The sequence below is a fragment of the Tachyglossus aculeatus genome, chromosome Y4 (assembly GCF_015852505.1).
Source record: "Tachyglossus aculeatus isolate mTacAcu1 chromosome Y4, mTacAcu1.pri, whole genome shotgun sequence".
NCBI classification, from domain to species: Eukaryota; Metazoa; Chordata; class Mammalia; order Monotremata; family Tachyglossidae; genus Tachyglossus; species Tachyglossus aculeatus.
The window spans coordinates 7912197-7934529 of NC_052096.1; the positions used below are offsets into that span (position 1 = coordinate 7912197).

At 48.4% G+C, this 22333-nt stretch overlaps 6 protein-coding genes and 1 pseudogene across 6 annotated transcripts; 4 read left to right on the top strand and 3 right to left on the bottom strand.

Annotated features, from left to right (window-relative positions):
* Window positions 1–379: 379 nt before the first annotated feature.
* On the top strand, window positions 380–738 carry LOC119946933 (histone H4). The gene has a single exon (XM_038768410.1). It carries the CDS (start codon window positions 380–382, stop codon window positions 689–691), a length of 312 nt encoding a protein of 103 aa, XP_038624338.1. The 3' UTR covers window positions 692–738.
* Window positions 739–1474: 736 nt separating this feature from the next.
* On the bottom strand, window positions 1475–1833 carry LOC119946928 (annotated as a pseudogene).
* Window positions 1834–2126: 293 nt separating this feature from the next.
* LOC119946909 (histone H2A type 1-like) lies at window positions 2127–2519 on the top strand. Its single transcript, XM_038768391.1, has one exon. The coding sequence runs from the start codon at window positions 2127–2129 to the stop codon at window positions 2517–2519; it is 393 nt and encodes a 130-aa protein (XP_038624319.1).
* Window positions 2520–4396: 1877 nt separating this feature from the next.
* LOC119946888 (histone H1.4-like) lies at window positions 4397–5065 on the bottom strand. The gene has a single exon (XM_038768367.1). It carries the CDS (start codon window positions 5063–5065, stop codon window positions 4397–4399), a length of 669 nt encoding a protein of 222 aa, XP_038624295.1.
* Window positions 5066–12381: 7316 nt separating this feature from the next.
* Window positions 12382–17303, top strand: LOC119946878 (procathepsin L-like). Its single transcript, XM_038768357.1, has 7 exons — window positions 12382–12507; window positions 13268–13390; window positions 15227–15382; window positions 15911–16135; window positions 16297–16465; window positions 16583–16700; window positions 17204–17303. Exons 1-7 carry the CDS (start codon window positions 12382–12384, stop codon window positions 17301–17303), a joined length of 1017 nt encoding a protein of 338 aa, XP_038624285.1.
* A 2963-nt stretch (window positions 17304–20266) lies between these two features.
* LOC119946920 (histone H2B type 2-E-like) lies at window positions 20267–20647 on the bottom strand. The gene has a single exon (XM_038768401.1). It carries the CDS (start codon window positions 20645–20647, stop codon window positions 20267–20269), a length of 381 nt encoding a protein of 126 aa, XP_038624329.1.
* A 316-nt stretch (window positions 20648–20963) lies between these two features.
* On the top strand, window positions 20964–21356 carry LOC119946904 (histone H2A type 1). The gene has a single exon (XM_038768383.1). It carries the CDS (start codon window positions 20964–20966, stop codon window positions 21354–21356), a length of 393 nt encoding a protein of 130 aa, XP_038624311.1.
* The last annotated feature ends 977 nt before the right edge of the window (window positions 21357–22333 follow it).

Below are 22333 nucleotides of genomic sequence, written 5' to 3' on the forward strand. Positions count from 1 at the left end.
AATTTTCGAAAAGAATGCAAACGTGATATGCAAGTTATAATTAATGGAGACGGGAGCGAAACGAAAACCAGACAAAAATCTTAAAAGATAAAAGGTTTGACTTCTCCACCCACGACTTCTGTGAGCTTAAGTGCTTAGTACAGTGCTGTGCACACAGTAAGCGCTTAATAAAAACGATTGATTGAATGAATGGATGGAAGGATGAACGAAAAGTGGACATTAGAGGTGTTTAGAAAAGGGGCGGGGTTTGAGGCTAGGTCGGACCTCGTGACCTTGGGTTTCAATCAGGTCCGACTTTGGTCTATATATAAGTTGCAGCGCGCTAGTTTTTTGTCATTGTTCCTTCGCTTTCCTTAATTGCTGTCGTGAAGGTCTCGCTATGTCAGGGCGTGGGAAAGGTGGAAAGGGGCTCGGTAAAGGGGGTGCGAAGCGGCATCGGAAGGTGCTCCGAGATAATATCCAGGGTATTACTAAGCCTGCTATCCGCCGCTTGGCTCGTCGTGGAGGGGTTAAGCGAATCTCCGGGCTGATCTACGAGGAGACCCGTGGGGTGCTCAAGGTTTTCCTGGAGAACGTGATCCGGGACGCCGTCACCTACACGGAGCACGCCAAGAGGAAAACCGTCACCGCTATGGACGTCGTCTATGCTCTCAAGCGCCAGGGCCGTACTCTCTACGGCTTCGGTGGCTAGACTTTTCCTTACACCACATATCACCCAAAGGCCCTTTTTAGGGCCGCCCAAAATGTCACTTAAAGGAGTTGAAACACTAAACTTTTAGGTCGTCCAACTTGTTTTATGTGCGTTAATCTTATTTAGGGCTGTGGGGGGGAAGGCAGCGTGGCTCAGTGGAAAGAGCCTGGACTTTGGAGTCAGGTCATGGGTTCAAATCCTGCCTCCTCCAATTGTCAGCTGTGTGACTTTGGGCAAGTCACTTAAGTTGTTTGGGCCTCAGTTACCTCATCTGTAAAATGGGGATTAAGACTGAGCCCCCCGTGGGACAGTCTGATCACCTTGTAATCTCCCCAGTGCTTTGCACATAGCACTTAATAAATGCCATTATTAGTAATGCTTTCCTACCACTGTTCGGGCAGAGTTTAACTGAGGAAATGAGAAGCACAACAATTTGCCTAGCTAGCTGCCAAAGGTACCGCGACTTTTCCATGAGTGAGTAGGTGGTAGTAATAGTAATGATGGTATTAAGTGCTTATTATGTGCAAAGCACTATTCTAAGCTCTGGGGAGGTTACAAGATGATCAGGTTGTCCCACGGGGGGCTCACAGTCAATCCCCATTTTACAGATGAGGTAACTGAGGCACAGAGAAGTGACTTGCCCAAAGCCACACAGCTGACTGTTGGAGTCGGGATTTGAACCCATGACCTCTGACTCCAGAGCCTGTGCTCTTTCCACTGAGCAACGCTGCTTCTCTACTGTAGAGAGCCTTTAGTTTCGGGGCGAGAAGCAACATAGGTGTGTTACTTGGAGCTGATGTATTTGGTGACGAATTTGGTACCTTGCATATGGCGTGCTTGGCCAGCTCCCCGGCTAGCAGCAGGCGCACGGCCGTCTGGATTTCTCGGGACGTGATGGTGGAGCGCTTGTAGTTTGCCAGGCGGGAAGCATCGGCGGCGATGCTCTCGAAAGATGTTAACGAAGGAGTTCATGATGCTCATGACGAGAGGCCCGGGTCGGAATGGACCTGTTTCAGCATCTTGTACATGTAGATGTACTCTCCTTGCGGCTCCGCTTGCGCTTCTTGCCATCTTCTGCGATTTAGTCACGGCTTTCTTCGAGCCCTTTTGGACGCAGGAGCTGATTTAGCTGGCCCAGGCATAGCGTTAGAAAGCGACTGTAGCTCTTAAAGCTGCCTTCTTTGAGAGGAAAGTAAACTAATGAATCCTGCATAAAAATAGATTCTACCCACCTCATTCTGATTGGGGGATGCTCTTTGTTACGCAAATTAACGGATTCTAAATCCTACACCTTATTGGTTGACCATAAAGCGGATAAATTTTAACCAACCAAAAGACTTCCCTGCGGTACGCTACACAACCTATAAAAGATCACTGTTTCCGCGAGATCTTTATACGTTTTACGATTTCTATTGAGGTTGTTCTGTCACTCACTATGTCTGGCCGCGGGAAACAAGGAGGCAAAGTCCGCGCTAAGGCTAAGACCCGCTCGTCCCGGGCCGGTCTGCAGTTCCCGGTGGGCCGCGTGCACCGTCTGCTCCGCAAGGGCAACTACGCCGAGCGGGTCGGGGCCGGCGCCCCCGTCTACCTGGCCGCCGTGCTCGAGTACCTGACGGCCGAGATCCTGGAACTGGCGGGCAACGCGGCCCGCGACAACAAGAAGACCCGCATCATCCCCCGCCACTTGCAGCTGGCCATCCGCAACGACGAGGAGCTCAACAAGCTGCTGGGCAAGGTGACCATCGCCCAGGGCGGCGTCCTGCCCAACATCCAGGCCGTGCTGCTGCCCAAGAAGACTGAGAGCCACCATAAGGCCAAGGGCAAGTAAAGCCAGGAAACACCAGATTCCTCAAACCTACTGAAACCAAAGGCTCTTTTAAGGGCCACCAACAACCGCAGAGAAGGAGTTGTTGCCTGTTTCATTGTGTTCAATAGACAGAGTTGTCTATGCAAATATAACTGGAAAGTCAATACTAATTCACAGACCCCTAGTCATGGAAGAGCTAGTGTTTTTATTTGGGGTGATAATTAGCCCAATCAAAGCATCAGCCTTCCAAACCATATTCGTTGTCCCCAAGCTTCAGACCCCTTTAGAGGCTTGCACAGAAGGCAGGAACGGAACATTTTCTCATGCATTGCCCTCCAAACTTGCTCAAAAATCATGCTTTTGTACATAGCGTACTGGGGTTGAATGAAGGGAGGATAGTGGTGGGAGCTCTCAATGTCAGGGAAGACTAGTGAAAAAGAACAAATTTAAATCATTAACTGAAGTACTTCCTCTGGGAAACGCTCAGTCACAAACAATATTGTGGTACTGCTGGAAGGCCGGCGGTTGCTCTGAAAGAGGTGATTGGTGATTGTTCCCAACAGAATTGTTGAGCAGGGATTGAATCCCCACTTTACAGATGAGGAAGTTGAAGCATAGAGAAGGGTCAGTGAAGCATGTATCTTGCTCAAGGTCACAACAAGCAAGTGGTGGATTTGGGATTAGAACCCAGATCCTTCGACTTCTAATAATAAAGGTGCTTGTTAGGCACTTACTATGGGCCAAGCACTGTCTAAGCACTTCTAGCTGATCTTTGTGGGCCAAATGGCGGTAGAGACCGTGAAAATAAAATATCTCAGGACTCCATGTGATGCCAAAACAGAGGAACAATGAAGAAGTCCTGGGATTTAACTATAAAAGCGAGGGGAAATTGGGGCGCGCGGGAAGCTTCAGCCAGGAGGGGGTGGGCGGGGGGGGGGGCATATTATAAGAAGGATTGAAAGTTACCAATCAGGAAAGAGGACGGGAATGTCGTCTCTTTTCACAGCCAATGAGCCCGAACCTCTATCCATATAAGAGGTGGAAGAGCGCAAAGCTGCCTTTGTTTCTACGAGGGGCTAAGAAAAGCGAGTAGTCCTGTAGTCATGGCACGTACCAAGCAGACCGCTCGCAAGTCTACCGGCGGTAAGGCGCCCCGCAAGCAGTTGGCTACCAAGGCCGCCCGCAAGAGCGCCCCAGCTACCGGTGGCGTGAAGAAGCCTCATCGCTACCGGCCCGGCACCGTGGCGCTGCGGGAGATCCGCCGCTACCAGAAGTCCACCGAGCTGCTGATCCGCAAACTGCCCTTCCAGCGGCTGGTGCGGGAGATCGCCCAGGACTTCAAGACGGACCTGCGCTTCCAGAGCTCAGCCGTCATGGCACTGCAAGAGGCGAGCGAGGCCTACCTGGTGGGGCTGTTCGAGGACACCAACCTGTGCGCCATCCACGCCAAGAGGGTCACCATCATGCCCAAAGACATCCAGCTGGCCCGCCGCATCCGTGGAGAGAGGGCTTAAATACTACTTTGTAATCACTTATTTCGAATACCCAAAGGCTCTTTTCAGAGCCACCCCCATCTCTCACTGAGGTGCTGTATCACAGATTACACGGTCATTTGCAACCAAATAAGGTGGGTAAATCTACAAATGGGTGGAGAAAGTGAACCGATAGAGGACAAATTAGCGCTGAACAGCGAGGTCCCTAGGGCTGGGGGACAGACAGGGCGTCTTTTCTGTGTATGTTAATTAATGTCTTCCTTTTTAAAATGACACTATATATACTAAGCAGTCTGCAGAAAATAAGCTCTCAATATCTGATCGAAATGTTATTAGCTCTTTTCTGAACTCTGTGGGTGGCTCTGAAAAGAGCCTTTGTGGTCCGAGAGTTCGCAACGCAGCACCTTACTTCTTCTTGGACGCGGCCGCCTTCTTGGGCTTGGTGGTTTTCGGTTTCACAGCCTTTGGCTTGGCTGCTTTAGACTTCACCACTTTAGGTTTGGCGGGGCTTTTAGCCGCTTTTTTAGGTCTGACGGCTTTGGTCTTTTTCGGGCTCTTGGCCGCTTTCTTGGCTGCAACCGCCCCTGGCTTCTTAGCTTTCTTCGGGGTCCTTTTCACGCTCTTTTTGGCCCCGGAAGCCGCAGGCTTCTTGGGCTTCTTGGCAGCGCTTGCTGATTTCTTGGGCTTAGTCGCGGCAGCCGGTTTCTTGGCTCTCAGCTTGGACTTGCCTTCGGAGCCGGCCGCTTTCTTGTTGATCTTGAAAGAGCCCGAGGCACCGGTGCCTTTGGTCTGCACCAAGGTGCCTTTGGCGACCAGGCTCTTGAGCCCCAGCTTGATGCGGCTGTTGTTTTTCTCCACGTCGTAGCCGGCGGCAGCCAGCGCTTTTTTAAGGGCGGCCAGAGACACCCCATTGCGCTCCTTGGACGCCGACACCACCTGGGTGATCAGCTCGGACACCGAGGGTCCCGCAGCCCTGCGTTTCGCTCCCCCCGCCGGCTTCTTCGCCTTCTTCTTGGCCGGAGACTTCTCCACAGGGGCCGGGACAGCGGGTGCAGCAGGAGCCGTTTCCGACATGGTGATAGATCCTAGTCCGATACGTCGCAAAAAAAAAAAAAAAAACCCTGCAAAAGAAAGTGGCAGCCACTAGTGTAGACGTTACCACCTCGGCGGGTTGTATTTATAAGGTGGAGCTACGCTGTGATTGGTGCGCTCTATAACCCCCTCGCTGGCCGCCAAGGACTTTCGGCTCGGCTCACGAGTTGTGTTTGTTCTCCCGAAAAACCCAAATAAATATAAATCCCCCCGCATGTAATCCACGCTTTTTTGACCGGAAAACCACTAGAAGCTGTTAAGGATTCGGACTCTTTCTTTTGGTCCATGAAATAGAAAGTGTGGTGACAAAAATGGTAAAAGTCTCCTCAGCTGTGGACAAAACTCAGTCGGTAGGAATAGAACTTTCTATTTTCTTCCTCTATAATAAATTGTTTTTCCTTCCCCGTGGTCCGAGATCGCTGCCATAGTGTTCAATGGGTTCTCTACCTCCGATCTGAGCTCTAAGTAAAGTCCTGATCGCGATATTTTCACGATAAACCTTCGTCTCCGCGAGGCAAGTAACACAAACACCTCGGTCGCGTTGCTTTGGAATTCGTTGGCTCCCGGGGTCCATAAAACCCGTTTAGTTTCACTGTGAGCGGATCCCGAATCTAGTCGACTTGGTTTTCTGTGCCAAAACAGCACAAGGAGAATATAAATTTTCCTTTTTTTTTGTTTTGTAGCAGTAAGAGCATGGTTTTGACCCGTCTTCCTATTCATCGATCGAATTCGTGCCTCCCCGTATTTATCACTGTACTGTATCTTCCTCGAGGCCAGGGACTATGTCTTGACATTTTATCTTAATCAATCTCAATTAATCAATGGTACCTATTGAGCGCTTATTGTATCCAGAGCAATGTACTAAGAGCTTTGGGAGAATACAATACAACAGAATTAGCAGACGTTCTCTGTTCACAAAGAGGTTACAGTCTAGTGGGGCTTCGGTCTTTAGCACCTAGTATAGTGCTGTTCAAACAGTAACACTCAACAGCCATTAACATTTACGTATTTATTTCCCTGCAATTATTTGAGAGACTATACTCCCCTCCAGACTAAAACTCCTTGAAGGTAGGGAGCATGCTTAGGTCTATAGCACTGTCTGATCCAAGATCTTAGAAAAGTGCTCTCTCCAGAGTAAGACTTCGTTATTATTATTTTGGTATTTCTTGAGCTCCAACTACATGTCAATCAATGGTACTTATTGAGTGCTTACTATGTGCAGAGCACTGTACTAAGTGTTTGGGAGATGCATTCCCTGTCCTTAATTATCTTTCAGTCTAGAGAGCACTGTCCTAAGTGCTGGGGTATATTTAATTTAGGTAGGACATTATCTCTATCCCACATGGGACTCACAGTCTAAGTAGGAGGGTGAACAGGTATTTGATCCCCATTTTATATTTGAGGAAACTGAAGCCCAGAGAAGTTAAGCAACTTACCCAATGTAACACAGCAAAAATTTGGCAGAGCTGAGATTAGAAGCCAGGTCCTCTGATTCCCTGGCTTGTGCTCTTTCCATAAGGCCATGTTGCCAGAGAAGCAGCATGGCTTGGTGGAAAGAGCATGGGCTTGGGAGTCAGAGGATGTGGGTTCTAATCCCTACTCTGCCAGTTGTCTGCTGTGTGACTTTGGACAAGCCACTTAACTTCTCTGTGCCTCTGCTACCTCATCTGTAAAATGGGGATGAAGACTGTGAGCCCCATGTGGGACAACCTGATTATCTTGTATCTATCCCAGTCCTTTAGAACAGTGCATGGCATACAGTAAGCTCTTAACAAATACCATAATAATAATAATTATTATTCTCCAATAAAAACCATTAATTAATCCTCAACATTTGGGTTTAGGTGTTTAGTCCAGTGGAAATTCAATGGTCTATTCTGATTCTATTCATAAATATTTTTATGGCTGACACCCCTGTTACAAAGTAATATCCTTTTTGGTTGGGAATGTATCTAATGCTACTGCTGTACTTTCCAGAGCACTTAATACAGTGCATTGCACCTAATGGGATGTTAAAATATACCACTGTTACTATCAATCAATCTGTCAGTAAATCAATGATATTTATTGAGTATTTACTGTATGCAGATAACTCTACTAAGCACTTGGGAGAATACAATTGTAGACACAATTCCTGCCCACAGGGAGCTCACAGTTTAAAGGGGGAGATCAACATTAAAATGAATTACAAATAGAAGTGGAAATGAGGGTAATGCTATGGACATCAGTGCTCTGAGGCTGGGAGTGGATGAATATCAAGTGCTTAAGGGGTACAGATTAAAGGGCAAATATGTTTCCATAAATATGATATTAATAATAGGAAGCAGTATAGACTAGTGGATAAAGTACAGGCCTGTAAGTCAAAGTTATCTCAACTGTAAAATCGGGATGAAGACTGTAAGCCCATGAGGGATGGGGCTGTGTCCAACCTGATTACCTTGTATCTACCCCAGTAATAATTATGGTATTTGTTAAGTGCTTACTATGTGCCCAGCACTGTTCTAAACACTGGGGTAGATACAAAGTAATCAGGCTGTCCCACGTTGGGCTCACAGTCTTAATCCCGATGTTACAGATGAGGCAACAGAGGCACAGAGTAATTAGGTGACTGCCCAAAGTCACACAGCTGATAAGTGGCAGAGCCGGGATTAGAACCCATGTTCTCTGACTCCCAGGCCAGTGCTCTTTCCACTGAGGGTGGAATAGTACCATGACTATTAAGATTATTATCAAGATCTGAGCTCTAATCCCAGCTCTTAGATTTGCCCATTTTATGACCTTGGGCAACTCACTTAACTTCTCTGTGTCTCAGTTAATGCATCTTCAAAAATGAGAGCTCAATATCTGTTCTCCCTTTACTTAGACTGTGAGCACCATGTGGGACCTGATTATCTTTTATCTATCCCAGTGCTTAGTACAGTGGTTGGCACATAGTAAGATCAGTCAATCAATCAATCATATTTATTGAGCACTTACTGTGTGCAGAGCACTGTACTAAGCACTTGGGAAGTACAAGTTGGCAACATATAGAGATGGTCCCTACCCAACAGTAGGCTCACAGTATAGAAGGGGGAGACAGAGAACAAAACAAAACACATTAATAAAATAAAATAAATAGAATAGATATGTACAAGTAAAATAAATAAGTAGAGTAATAAATATGTACAAACATATATACATATATACAGGTGCTGTGGGGAAGGGAAGGAGGTAAGGCGGGGGATGGAGAGGGGAAGGATGGGGAGAGGAAGAAGAAGGCTCAGTCTGGGAAGGCCTCCAGGAGGAGGTGAGCTCTCAATAGGGCCTTGAAGGGAGGAAGAGAGCTAGTTTGGCGGATGTGGGGAGGGAGGGCATTCCAGGCCAGGGGGATGACGTGGGCCGGGGATTGACGGCGGGACAGGCGAGAACGAGGCACGGTGAGGAGATTAGCGGCAGAGGAGCGGAGGGTGCGGGCTGGGCTGTAGAAGGAGAGAAGGGAGGTGAGGTAGGAGGGGGCGAGGTGATGGACAGCCTTGAAGCCGAGGGTGAGGAGTTTCTGCCTGATGCGCAGGTTGATTGGTACCACTGGAGATTTTTAAGGAGGGGAGTAACATGCCCAGAGCGTTTCTGGACAAAGACAATCCGGGCAGCGGCGTGAAGTATGGAATGAAGTGGGGAGAGACAAGAGGATGGGAGATCGGAGAGGCCAAATCCCTGGCCAAATCCCTGGCCAGCAGCGTTTGCTCCAGCGTTGACTTAAAGAAATTTGCATATAGTATAGTAGTAATAAATAATGATGGCATTTGTTAAGCGCTTGCTACTTGCCAAGCACTATTCTAAGCGCTATGGTAGATACAAGGTAATCAGGTTGTCCCACGTGGGGCTCAGTCTTAATCCCCATTTGACATATAAGGTAACTGGGGTAGAGAAGGGAAATGACTTGCCCCCAAGTCACACAGCTACAAGTGGCAGAGGTGGAATTAGTAAAAACTCATGGCACCATTACAGGACAAGGCAAAAGTGTCTATAGTTCATTTCAGGAAAATGTAGGTGGCTTTGGTTTTAATCTGAGTGAGATTTTTTTTTAAAAGTAATTTACTTGGAGCTAGTGTACTTGGTAACGGCCTTAGTGTCCTCAAAAACGGCGTGCTTGGCCAGCTTCCCGGGCAGTAGCAGGCAGACGGCCGTCTGGATTTCCCAGGACGTGATGGTGGAGTGCTTGTTGTAGCGTGCCAGGCGGGAAGCCTTGCCAGCGACATGCTCGAAGATGTCGTTGATGAATGAATTGATGATGCTCGTGGCTTTCGACGAGGTAGCGGTGTCAGGGTGGACTTGCTTCAGCACCTTGTACACGTAAATAGAGTAGCTCTCCTTGTGGTTCCTCTTGGCCAAGGGCAAATAAAACAGTCGGGGCAGCAGGGTTCCTGGGTCTGTCTCCAAGCGAGCGGCAACCAAAAGGCTCTTTTCAGAGCCACCTATATTTTCAAAGAAAAAGTTGGAACAGCAGAATATTCTTAATCAATCAATCATATTTATTGAGCGCTTACTGTGTGCAGAGCACTGTACTAAGCACTTGGGAAGTACAAGTTGGCAACATATAGAGACGGTCCCTACCCAACAGTGGGCTCACCAGTCTAGAAGGGGGAGACAGAGAACAAAACCAAACATATTAACAAAATAAAATAGAATAGATATGTACAAGTAGAATAAATAGAGTAACAAATATGAATAAACATATATACATATATACAGGTGCTGTGGGGAAGGGAAGGAGGTAAGGCGGAGGGGGAGGAGGGGAGAGGAAGGAGGGGGCTCAGTCTGGGAAGGCCTCCTGGAGGAGGTGAGCTCTCAGTAGGGCCTTGAACACTTTCGCTGTTTATTCAATAAAGACTAAGTTTGGGTTCCCATTTTGTGCAGGCAAAGAATCATTCTGCGGATTCTGTACAATGAGCTTGAGAGGATTTCTGTGGAGCAGTTTGGGCAAGGTCTCCACCCACAACGTTTGTAACAGCTAGAGAATATTCAAGTTCTGCCTGCAGGAGTCTTGACGTAGCATTAATTGTACACCCTGACGTTTAGTTTAATGCCACGGAGGGTTTTAACAAATACCTACATGACATATGAGACAAAAGCATGCTCAAATGAATAGAAGGTAATCATTTGCGAACAGGCAATGTGAAGTAAGATCAAAACATGCAGCACTGCTGACCAAGTTCAAGCGAGGGAAGGGGAAAGTACTTCATTTCCGTATTGTACTTGACATTTTCATTCTCTAACCTCCCCTCTCCTTTCCCCCACCCTCCATTGTTTATGCAGGAAGCCTATCCATCTACTAGTAGTCTGCAAATAGCCGTTTTAAAGCGCAAACGCCAGAAAAATCTATGATCCTCTTAAGGTGTTTTCCCTCCTATAAAGGCCAGCAAGAAACGCACCACTAAGAACCGAGCAGTGAGGTCCGGATATGAAGATAATCATGGAAACAGAGCTAAACGCCCTGACCAATCCGGTTTCGGCGCGGGCTTTTCAAACAACAGAAAAAGCCCGCGAAATTGAGAAGGGGGGAGGAAATGGCTAGTTGGAGAGAGGTGGGGCCATGGCGTATTCCCGAAAACTGGAACAAAGGATATTGTTTTAACTCAGTCGATTTTCCTAGTGACAAGAAGGTAGTTAATATGCGCCATCGAAATATAATTTCATAACGAGAGCAGCAAAGAGACGTGCCCAGCCGGATGCGTTGGAGAAGGGCGAGTAGGGCTGATTTTTAAAATACGCGGGAACAAAGGATATTGTTTTAACTCAGTCGATTTTCCTAGTGACAAGAAGGTAGTTAATATGCACCATCGAACTATAATTTAATAACGAGAGCAGCAAAGAGACGTGCCCAGCAGGATGCATTGGAGAAGGGCGAGTAGGGCTGATTTTTAAAATACGCAGAAGAAAGGGGGAAAGTCTCCCCCTTCTAGACTGTGAGCCTGTTGCTGGTTATGTACCTTCTATGTATGTTGCTTATTTGTACTTCCCAAGTGCTTAGAGCACCGTACTAAGCAGTAAGCAGTATTGAGCACAGTAAGCACTCAATAAATACGATGGAATGAATGAATGAATTAATATGATTGAATGAATCGAATCAATGAATGCAATCCCTGTCCGCATGGGGGTTGCAGTCTAATTAGGATTCAATCCACATTTCCCGGATTAGGAAACGAAGACACCAAGAAGTGAAGTGGCTTGGCGAGGGTGACACAATTTCACCGGGGTCTCACCTGGGGCAGCTCATACTGGCAGCTGATGATGGGCATTGAAAAACTGCATTGATGCCAAACTCCAGGAAACAGATAATGCCCTGAGCCTGCTGGGGCTTCCCCAGGAACACCCTCACTGTTCACAAGTGTCCATCCACCCTCTCCCTGTCCCAGCTACACAGGCACACTCTCCTTGTTCACAACTGGGAGTCACCGGCATCCCCTAAACAGCCTCCCAGGGTGATGACATGGTTTGAACTTGTCCCTGAAGGTGCTTGAAAGTGATTCTAACATGGTCAATCCTCCAAGGTTGGGCTAAGATTCAAAACAATCAGTGAACACCTCTGATTGACTTAGGCTGGAGACAATGCAATCAGCCCCGTCAAAAGGGATTGAGGGCTAAGAGAGGGGTGGGAGAAGTTGATGTCCCACAGAATAAAATTGGTATTTCCTAACTCCCTCGGCCCCCACCCAAGCCCTCTCCAGGGTATTACACCAGATGGGAGAGAGGGGTGCCAGCCGCGGTCATGACAACAGACTGGCATGAGGGCTGCCTCCCCCCGACCCAAGAGGAGCCGGTGACTGGTGTGGCAGAGCCAGGTGGGGACTGACATGGGCCCTGAGAAGGCATTCACACCCTCCAGCTCAGGGAGGTTAACTGCTTTAGCCTCAGCGCTGGGATGTGATCAGAGGAGGAGGGGAAGGGGCGAGGCTGGGCCTAGAACAGGAGCATAAAAGGAGGGAGGGAGGCCAGAGCGAACCAAACTCTCGGGGAGCTCACAACATTCTTTCAGAACGGCAACTCTCTTCAAGTGAGTCCTGGGCCAGGGTGAGGGCGTCTAACAGGATGGAAGGGGCAGGACCAGGAAGATGGGCTTGGTGGGGAAGATGACCAGAAAGGGCAGAAGTGTTTGGTGTGGGGGGGGATCTTTTGCTCCAAGGGGTGGGCATGACCAAGTTGTGGGGGGTTGGCACTAGAGGGTGGATTCCAGCTAACATATCCGCTTGGTGTTCTCCAGGTCCTGTGGGAAGAGCCGCTAAACAGTTTCCTCCCTGTGACTCCGTAGGGGACAAGCCATGAAATTGCTCGTGTGTCTGGTGTCCCTGTGCTGGGGTTTAGCAGTCAGTGCTCCACTGGGGGACTCTGAACTGGACAAACACTGGGAGCTATGGAAGAACTGGCACCAGAAGAGCTACCACGAGGTGAGCTATGCCATCTGAAAGGGTCTGACATGTGAGAGGCTCTATTATCAGTTGGGGTTTGTCTCTTCAATATATCTGCCCATCTCCCGCATTGAGTCTGAGAGCCCAGGGACTGAAATCATGATTGAACTGTTCGTATCATATTCTCGTTAAGGGCAGAGAACGGGTCTGTTAATTCTTTTGTTTTGTACTTTCCCAGGTGCTCACTCAGTAAATGCTCAATAAGTACCACTGATCTATTGGTTGATTCTCCCCAGCGTCTAACACAGTGCTTGGCATAGAGTGGGCATTGAAAAATACCACAACTTAGAGTCAAGTTCAGGCTGAATTGGACAGAATCCAGTTTTATCAATTAGCTCATCGTTCCCAAAAGGCCTTCCCTGACTTATCCCACATTTCCTTTTCTCCCATTCCCTTCTATGTCCCCCTTGCACTTGGATTTTCACCCTTATTTACCGCATCCTCAGCCACAGCACTTGTGTATATATCCATAATTTACTTGTATTTCTGAGTTTCCTCCTCTCAACTATAAACTCATTGTGGGCAGGGAACGTCTTCCAACTCTGTTACATTGTACTCTCCCAAGTACTTAGTACAGTACTCTTCATGCAGAAAGAGGTCAGTAAATGTGCCTGATTACTGAGGCCTCTGAACACTGGGATAAAACAATTCCTAAGACTCAGAGAGGAGCCCCAGACTGGAGCAAAAGGTCGTGAAAGTGGAAACTCATCCAGGCTCTGATTTCTGGCTTTCCCTCAAGGCAGAGGAGAGCTGGAGGAAAACCGTGTGGGAGGAGAACTTGAAGGCGATCGAAATGCACAACCTGGAGCAGAGCCTGGGGCTCCACACCTACCGGCTGGGAATGAACCAATTTGGAGACCTGGTGAGTCTGGGTGAGGCCCAGGGGGCTCATTCTGAGGGAAGCAAGGTGGCCCAAGGAATAGAGCCTGGGCCTGGAGTCAGAAGGCCTTGGGTTCTAATCCCAGCTCACCGCTTGTCTGCTGTGTGAACTTGGGCTAGTTACTTTACTTCTCTGGGCCTCTTATCTTATCTGTAAAATGGGGACTACGACTGTGAGCCCTATGTCAGACTGGGACTGGGACCAACTTGATTAACTTGTATCTACCCCAAACTCTATAACAATAATAATAATAATAATAATAATAATAATAATAATAATAATGATGATGATAATGATAATAATAATAATAACGAATGATGGTATTTGTTAAGCACTTTACTATGTGCTGAGTACTGTTCTAAGCTTTAGGGTAGATGCAAGAAAATCAGGTTGTCCCTTGTGGGGCTCACGGTCTTAATCCCCATTTTACAGATGAGGTAACTGAGGTACAGAGAAGTTAAGTGACTTGCCCAAAGTCACACAGTTGAGAAGTGGGGGATCTGGGATTAGAATCCATGACCTCTGACTCCCTAGCGGGCTCTTTCCACTAAGCCACACTGCTTCTATGGCTATAATACCAGAATAAATGCTGATGGAGTTGGGGTCTTCTGGAGGAGATGTGTCCAGGGTGTTGCTATGGGTCGGAGACGGCTCGACGGCATAAGACAAGACAAGACCCCAGTGTTCAGTACAGATTAGTTTGTATCTATCCCAGTGCTCACAGTGCTTGACACACAATAAGCGCTTAACAAATACCATCATAATAAATTAATAATAACTGGTGTTTGTTAAGGGCTTACTTCATGCCAGGCACTGTACTAAGCGCTGGGGTGGATACAAGCAAATCATGTTGGATTTCATTCATTCATTCATTCATTCAATCATATTTATTGAGCGCTTACTGTGTGCAGAGCACTGTACTAAGCGCTTGGGAAGTACAAGTTGGCAACATATAGAGAGGGTCCCTACCCAACAGTGGGCTCACAGTCTAGAAAGGGGAGACAGAGAACAAAACAAAACATATTAACAAAATAAAATCAATAGAATAAATATGCACAAATAAAATGGAGTAATAAATTTGTACAAACATATATACGTATATACAGGTGCTGTGGGGAGGGGAAAGAGGTAAGGTGGGGGAGATGGAAAGGGGGAGGAGGGGGAGAGGAAGGAGGGGGCTCAGTCTGGGAAGCTCTCCTGGAGGAGGTGAGCTCTCAGTAGGGCCTTGAAGGGAGGAAGAGAGCTAACTTGGTGGATGTGCAGAGGGAGGGCATTCCAGTCCAGGTGGAGGACGTGGGCCGGGGGTCGATGGCGGGACAGGCGAGAATGAGGCACAGTGAGGAGATGAGTGGCAGAGGAGCGGAGGGTGTGGGCTGGGCTGTAGAAGGAGAGAAGGGATGTGAGGTAGGAGGGGGCAAGGTGATGGAGAGCCTTGAAGCAGAGGGTGAGGAGTTTTTGCCTGATGTGTAGGTTGATTGGTAGCCACTGGAGATTTTTGTGGATACAGTCCCTGTCCCACATGGGGATAAAAATCTCAAGCTCCATTTTCCGGATGAGAGAACTGAGGCCCAGAGAAGTGAAGTGACTTGCCCAAGGTCACACAGTGGACAGAGTCGGAATTAGAACCTGGGATCTTCTGACTTCCAGCCCCATGCTCTATCCACTATGAAATGCCTCCTCTGCCTGGCCCCCAAGCACAGTTGTACTTTCCAAGTGCTTAGTACAGTGCTCTGCACACAGTAAGCGCTCAATAAACACAATTGAATGAATGAATGAACATCACTGGTGCTAAGTCTGCTCTGTTAATGCTAATTTCAGACCAACGAAGAATTCCAAAAAATATTGACCGGTGAAAGACACTTCTCCAAGGGAAAGAGGATCAACGGTTCGGCATTCCTGGAAGCCAACTTTGTCCAGGTCCCCACATCGGTGGATTGGCGGGATCACGGTTACGTGACTCCTGTGAAGAACCAGGTATAAACTCTTTCTGTTGGACCCAGTAACCAATGGGCTGGTGAGCTGTATTCTCCTTGTGGGCCACCTGAGGGGGAAGACAGGATCTGAGCGCTGGTACATCGGTCATGGCTGCTTCCCAAATTCATCCGTTCCATCGCATTTACTGAGTGCTTACTGTGTGCAGGGCACTGTGTTAAGCTCTTAGTAGAGTACAAAATAACAATAAATAGATACATTCCTTGCCCACAACGAGCTTACAGTCTGGAGGGGAAGACAGACTGTAATAGAAATAAGTAAATTGCAAATATGGACATAAATGCTATTGGGCTGGGAAGGGGGAATGAATAAGGGGATCAAGTCAGGGGGATGCAGAAGGGACTGGGAGAAGAGGAAAAGAGGGCTTAGTCAGTGAATGGCTGATAAAAGGTCAGATCATCAGCTCTGGCCATGTTCAGTCTTTTCTCTCAGCAAATGCAATCTTGGGATTGACCATGGCAGCCCCATTTCCCAGCATCCTCTCAGGCAATCTGCTTCTCTCCCCGACAGGGTCACTGTGGTTCCTGTTGGGCCTTTAGCACGACCGGTGCCCTGGAGGGTCAGCTTTTCCAGAAATCGGGTCAGCTGGTTTCCCTGAGTGAACAGAACCTGGTGGACTGCTCTTGGCAGCAAGGGAACGAGGGCTGCAATGGGGGGATAGTGGATTTTGCCTTCCAGTACATCTTGGAGAACCGGGGCATTGACTCGGAGGACTGCTACCCCTACACGGCCAAGGTTAGTGGAAATTCTTCCCAGTCCCTCGGGTTTGCTTTCACTCTACTTGCTTGAGAATCTGGGAGTTGATGCAGCTTTCATGGAGCTGGATTGTCCCAGTGGGAATTCCAGGACCCATTTGGTGGCCTGTGGGACAAGCTAGACTTTTCTGTCTCCTGCAGGACACTGCCCAGTGTGCCTTCAAGCCCGAGTGTGCCACGGCTCGTGTGACTGGCTTTGTGGACATCCCTCCCCACAGTGAAGAGGCCCTCATGAAGGCTGTGGCTACTGTGGGGCCGGTCTCCGTGGCCATCGATGCCCATCCCACCTCTTTCCGCTTCTATCAGTCAGGTAAGTACCTTTCTCGCCTCTGAATTCGAGTTTAATCTTGTTGCTTCTTGGATCCGGGGGTGGGGGGGTGGGGGTGGGGCTTTGGTTTCATTTTTGACCATAGCTTGCCTTTTCTAGGAATTTTTTATGAACCCAAGTGCAGCAGTGAGAGGCTGAATCATGCGGTCCTGGTGGTGGGCTATGGCTACGAGGGAAAGGACGAGGCTGGAAAGAAGTATTGGATTGTGAAGAACAGGTATATTGCGCATGATGGGTGGGCTCGGAGGTCCCTGTGACAGGAGGAAAAGTGAGGCAAGGTCTGGCACTTATTTCCCAATTCTGGAGTGTCTGCAAATCATTCTGGGATTTTCAAACTCTTCTTCTGCTCCCCCCCAAACTCATTTTTTCAAATGATCTGTCCAGACTAGAGCTGATACCTTGGGGTGTGGTCAGGGTTAAACTACCCACAGGACATTGGGACATCTGTGGAATAGGCTGCCATTTCTACAGTTTTCCAGAGAGGGCCCGGATATCACCTCCCTACTCCTTCCCTGACCACTAGTGAGTGCACAAAGGACACCTCCAATCCTAAATAGCCCCAACCTTTGATCCATTTACCATTGGCCTGGCAAGCCTGCAGTGGCTCAGCCTGCAAGGTGGAAGTGGCCCAATCCTGGTTTGGGGCCTGCAGGGGGAAGCTCTCAGCTCAGGCCCTGTCCAGACCCCACCTGTTCACTCGGCTGCTCTGTTTCCTTCCAGCTGGGGCAAGCAATGGGGAGACCATGGCTATGTTTACCTGTCTAAGGACCGGGGCAACCACTGTGGCATAGCCACAACTGCCAGCTACCCTCTGCTGTGACCATGACACATGCGTTCCTGAGACACCTCCTGCTGCCCCCCACCTACGAGGGACCTGGCTGTGTAGCTAAGACACGGCCATGGTGGAACTGTTCACCATCCAACTCCCAGAAGGTCTTATTCTGTGTAAGCTTGTCTCGATACTGTAAACTCGTTGCTTTATTGTGTTGCACTCTCCCAAGCACATATTACAGTGTTCTGCACACGGTAAGCACTCAGTAAACCCAATTGATGGAGGCCTGATGCCATCTGGATGTTCATATTTGGAATTTGTAAATTCCCAATTTGTCAACCTGCAAATAAAGTTTCTTTTCTAAATATAAATCTTATCATGGTGGTCTGGTGGAGTGAGTGACTCAACTTCCTTAGCGGAAGGCAGAACTTCTTTTGGAGGGCAGTGGGAGAAGGGAGAGGGGCCATTATGCAGAGGCTGAGGTGGGGGGCTCGGTTAGTGAGGATTAAGAGGGGCAATCACCATTAGCAATGTGCAATCACAAGAGGGGCGATTAAGAGGGGGTCTTGCGCATGTCTGCTGTGTGATCTAGGACAAGTCTCTTCTCTAGGCCTCAGTTACCTCACCTGTAAAAGACTGAGCCCCATGTGGGACATGGACTGTGTCCAACCTGATTATCTTATATCTTCCCCAGTGCTTAGTACTGCACTCGCACATAATAAGTGCTTAACAAATACCATTTAAAAAAAGAAACAGTGTGGCCTAATTACCTCATCTATAAATAGGAACTAACTCCTATTTACTCCTGATTTAGACTGTGAGCACCATGTGGGACAGGAATTATATCCAACCTGAGTAACTTGAATTCTAGTACTTAGTACAGTGCTTGGCACATAGTAACTGCTTAACAAGTACTATTACATAAAAACAACCAAGTACCATAATGTTGCTCTGCACACTCAATAAATATGATTGAATGAATGAATTGTGCATCACATTGTGGGAGGAGACAAAGCCCACCCTCTAGTTTCCTGCCTTGTCTGCCATGTGACCTTGGGTACTTCTCTGGGCCTCTGTTTCTTCATCTGGAATAATAATAATAATAATTCTGGTATTTATTAAGTGCTTACTGGGTGCCAGTCACTGTACTAAGTGCTGGGGTAGATATAAGCCAATCAAGTTGGACACAGTCCCTGTCCACATGGGGCTCACAGTCTTAATTCCCATTTCACAGATGAGGAAACTGAGACTCAAGAGAAGTGAAATGACTTGCCCAAGATCACACAGCTGACAAGTGATAGCACTTACTATGTGCCAAACTGTTCTAGAGCTAGGATGTGAGCCCCTTTTTTGGGACAGGGACTGGGTCCAACTTGATTATCTTGCATCTACTCCAGTGCTTACTATAACTCCTGGTACATAGTAATCGCTTAACAAATACCCTCAAAAAGGCGGGGGGGGAGGGCGGGGGGACAGCTTGGCCTAGTTACCTAATCTGTAAAATAGGAATTAACTCCTCTTGCATTCTAATTTAGACTGTTAGTACAGTGCTCTGCACACAGTAAGTGCTCAATAAATACGATTGATGATGTAGGACAGGAACTAGGTCCAACCTGATTAACTTGATTTCCAGCATTTAGCAGTGTTCCTGCCACATAGTATAAGCTTAACGAGTGCCATTAAAAAACAACAACAGCGAAGTACCATATTGATGAACTGTGAATCACATAGTGGAAGGAGACAAAGACCGCTTCTAGTTTTCTGCTAGTTGTCTGTTGTATGACCTTGGCCAAATCACTTAATTTCTCTGTGCCTCAATTCCCTCGTTTGTAAAATGGGGATTCAATGCGATCCCTCTATGGGACAGGGATTATGTCCAATCTGATTATTTTGTATCAATCCCACCTCTCAGAACAGCGCCTAGCATAGAGTAAGCACTTAACAAATACTCTTGAAGGCAGATTAAAAAACCCACTGACAATGAAGACCTAGTGAAAAAACTGTGAATCACATTGTGGGCGGAGACAAAGCAAGGTCTGGTTTCCCGCCTTGTTTCCTGGTTTCATTCAGGTCCGACACTTACCAATATAAGGCGAGAAGGAAACGCTAAGCTTCTTAGGCTGCTTGATTTTGGCTGTACTGTCTAGTCATGTCTGGCCGCGGTAAGGGAGGTAAGGGTCTGGGGAAAGGGGGTGCTAAAAGGCACAGAAAGGTTTTGCGAGACAACATTCAGGGCATTACCAAACCTGCTATTCGCCGTCTAGCTCGGCGCGGCGGCGTCAAGCGGATTTCTGGGCTGATCTACGAGGAGACCCGTGGGGTGCTCAAGGTTTTCCTGGAGAACGTGATTCGCGACGCTGTCACTTACACGGAGCACGCCAAGAGGAAGACCGTCACCGCCATGGACGTGGTCTACGCTCTCAAGCGCCAGGGCCGTACTCTCTACGGCTTCGGTGGCTAGTTTGCTTTCCTCATACCACCAAAAGGCCCTTTTCAGGGCCACCCACAGTATCACCTGAAGAGCTGCCACTTAATGCAAAGAATCTCAGCACCTTTTTAGGCTGCCAATTCCTTGTAAGAATTATATGTCTTAAAGGAAACATGGCCTCTAATTCGTTGGAGAGGTTTATTCTCAAACTGGAAAGCTTCAAGATAGTTCTGAACGCTGGGGCGGTTACAAGGTGATCAAGGTGATCAAGTTGTCCCACTAAGAGCTGAGCTGAGGCACTTGCCCAAAGTCACACAGCTGACAATTGGCAGAGCCGAGATTTGAACCTATGACTACGAAGCCCGTGCTCTTTCCACTGAGCCACGCTGCTCGTCAGTACAGAGCTCTACCAGGTTACTCTAAGAGCAATTTTACATTCGTAGAAAGAACCTGATCTTACCACTTTACGAGGTGTAACTTTTCGTTCTCCTAAATAAAAGTGCTTATAACTCTTTTGAAGGAAAAGGTGGGTGGCTCTGAAAAGAGCCTTTGGTTTCAAGCTGCGAGGAATCGGACGGTCAGTTTACTTAGAGCTGGTATACTTGGTAACGGCCTTGGTGCCCTCGGACACGGCATGCTTGGCCAGCTCCCCGGGCAGCAGCAGGCGCACGGCCGTCTGGATCTCCCGGGACGTGATGGTGGAGCGCTTGTTGTAGTGCGCCAGGCGGGAAGCCTCGCCGGCGATGCGCTCGAAGATGTCGTTGACGAACGAGTTCATGATGCCCATGGCCTTGGACGAGATGCCCGTGTCGGGGTGGACCTGCTTCAGCACCTTGTACACATAGATGGAATAGCTCTCCTTGCGACTCCGCTTGCGCTTCTTCCCATCTTTCTTCTGTGACTTAGTCACGGCTTTTTTGGAACCCTTTTTGGGAGCCGGAGCTGACTTGGCCGGTTCAGGCATCTTGGAAAGTAACACTAACTAGCAGTGAACTAGTGAAGAATGGGCTTCAGCCGGCGGGGCCACACTACTTAAAGTGAGCATATGCAAATTAAGGTTTTACTCTATGAAATTTCATTGGAGGATACCCGTGGGCACGCAATGCAAATGAGAGGATTGTAATCGCTGTATTCCATTGGTTAAGACATCACGAGACATTTCTGACCAATTAAACGGTTTCAATTTCACTCCCGGTACAGACTATAAATACCCTAGTACTCCTTAGTCTCTTCATTCTTAGTTGCTTAGAGGCTCATTTAGGAGGTGGTTTGCTGCTATCATGTCTGGACGCGGAAAGCAAGGGGGCAAAGCTCGCGCTAAAGCCAAGACCCGCTCGTCCCGGGCCGGTCTGCAGTTTCCAGTGGGGCGCGTGCACCGTCTGCTCCGCAAGGGCAACTACGCCGAGCGGGTCGGGGCCGGCGCGCCCGTCTACCTGGCCGCCGTGCTCGAGTACCTGACGGCCGAGATCCTGGAGCTGGCGGGCAACGCGGCCCGCGACAACAAGAAGACCCGCATCATCCCCCGCCACCTGCAGCTGGCCATCCGGAACGACGAGGAGCTCAACAAGCTGCTGGGCAAGGTGACCATCGCCCAGGGCGGCGTCCTGCCCAACATCCAGGCCGTGCTGCTGCCCAAGAAGACCGAGAGCCACCACAAGGCCAAGGGCAAGTAAAGCTGGAACGAAGGGCTGCAATTCCCGTAGCCAAAACTCTTGAAACCAAAGGCTCTTTTCAGAGCCACCCACTTTCTCGAAAAAGGGCTGCTCACATGTTTTGTCCTGCATTTTATAAAATCTGTTATCTTCGGTACAAGCAACTAGCATAAATTGATATCAGCTTGTGGTTGGAGAATCCAATACCATTCGAATACCCTTTTAATTACGGATTCTAGTAAAATCGCTTTACCAAATGACTCACTTCATTCCCTTAGCTCATGAGCGTCATCACTCTCCAACGTTCGTGCATATACATTGGAACTATGACTTATGCGTCCCTAAAATACACTTTTTCATCTTCCAGAGGGTTGGTGGGTAGAGACCGTTTTTACTAATCTTAACCAATCGCCTAGTACACTGCGCAAAGCAAGCTCAGAAAACATAGCTGACCTTATTCTACACGCGCTGCCTAGAATTCCTCAACAACAACTCTCTCCTCGACCCCCTCCAGTCTGGCTTCCGTCCCCTTCATTCCACGGAAACTGCCCTCTCAAAGGTCACCAATGACCTCCTGCTTGCCAAATCCAACGGCTCATATTCTGTCCTAATCCTCCTCGACCTCTCAGCTGCCTTTGACACTGTGGACCACCCCCTTCTCCTCAACACGCTATCTGACCTTGGCTTCACAGACTCCGTCCTCTCCTGGTTCTCCTCTTATCTCTCCGGTCGTTCTTTCTCAGTCTCTTTTGCAGGCTCCTCCTCCCCCTCCCATCCTCTTACTGTGGGGGTTCCCCAAGGTTCAGTGCTTGGTCCCCTTCTGTTCTCAATCTACACTCACTCCCTTAGTGACCTCATTCGCTCCCACGGCTTCAACTATCATCTCTACGCTGATGACACCCAGATCTACATCTCTGCCCCTGCTCTCTCCCCCTCCCTCCAGGACCTTCTGACTCCCAGGCCCATATTCTATCCACAAGTGCTTAGCACAGCACTCT

What these genes read in the sequence shown, in the direction of transcription:
- LOC119946933 (XM_038768410.1), top strand. Translation starts at nt 380, where the DNA reads ATGTCAGGGCGTGGGAAAGGTGGAAAGGGGCTCGGTAAAGGGGGTGCG.
- LOC119946909 (XM_038768391.1), top strand. Translation starts at nt 2,127, where the DNA reads ATGTCTGGCCGCGGGAAACAAGGAGGCAAAGTCCGCGCTAAGGCTAAG.
- LOC119946888 (XM_038768367.1), bottom strand. Translation starts at nt 5,065, where the DNA reads ATGTCGGAAACGGCTCCTGCTGCACCCGCTGTCCCGGCCCCTGTGGAG.
- LOC119946878 (XM_038768357.1), top strand. Translation starts at nt 12,382, where the DNA reads ATGAAATTGCTCGTGTGTCTGGTGTCCCTGTGCTGGGGTTTAGCAGTC. An exon ending in TGAACCAATTTGGAGACCTG is followed by an intron (nt 13,391 to 15,226) that starts GTGAGTCTGGGT and finishes TGCTAATTTCAG; the next exon opens with ACCAACGAAGAATTCCAAAA. An exon ending in TATTGGATTGTGAAGAACAG is followed by an intron (nt 16,701 to 17,203) that starts GTATATTGCGCA and finishes GTTTCCTTCCAG; the next exon opens with CTGGGGCAAGCAATGGGGAG.
- LOC119946920 (XM_038768401.1), bottom strand. Translation starts at nt 20,647, where the DNA reads ATGCCTGAACCGGCCAAGTCAGCTCCGGCTCCCAAAAAGGGTTCCAAA.
- LOC119946904 (XM_038768383.1), top strand. Translation starts at nt 20,964, where the DNA reads ATGTCTGGACGCGGAAAGCAAGGGGGCAAAGCTCGCGCTAAAGCCAAG.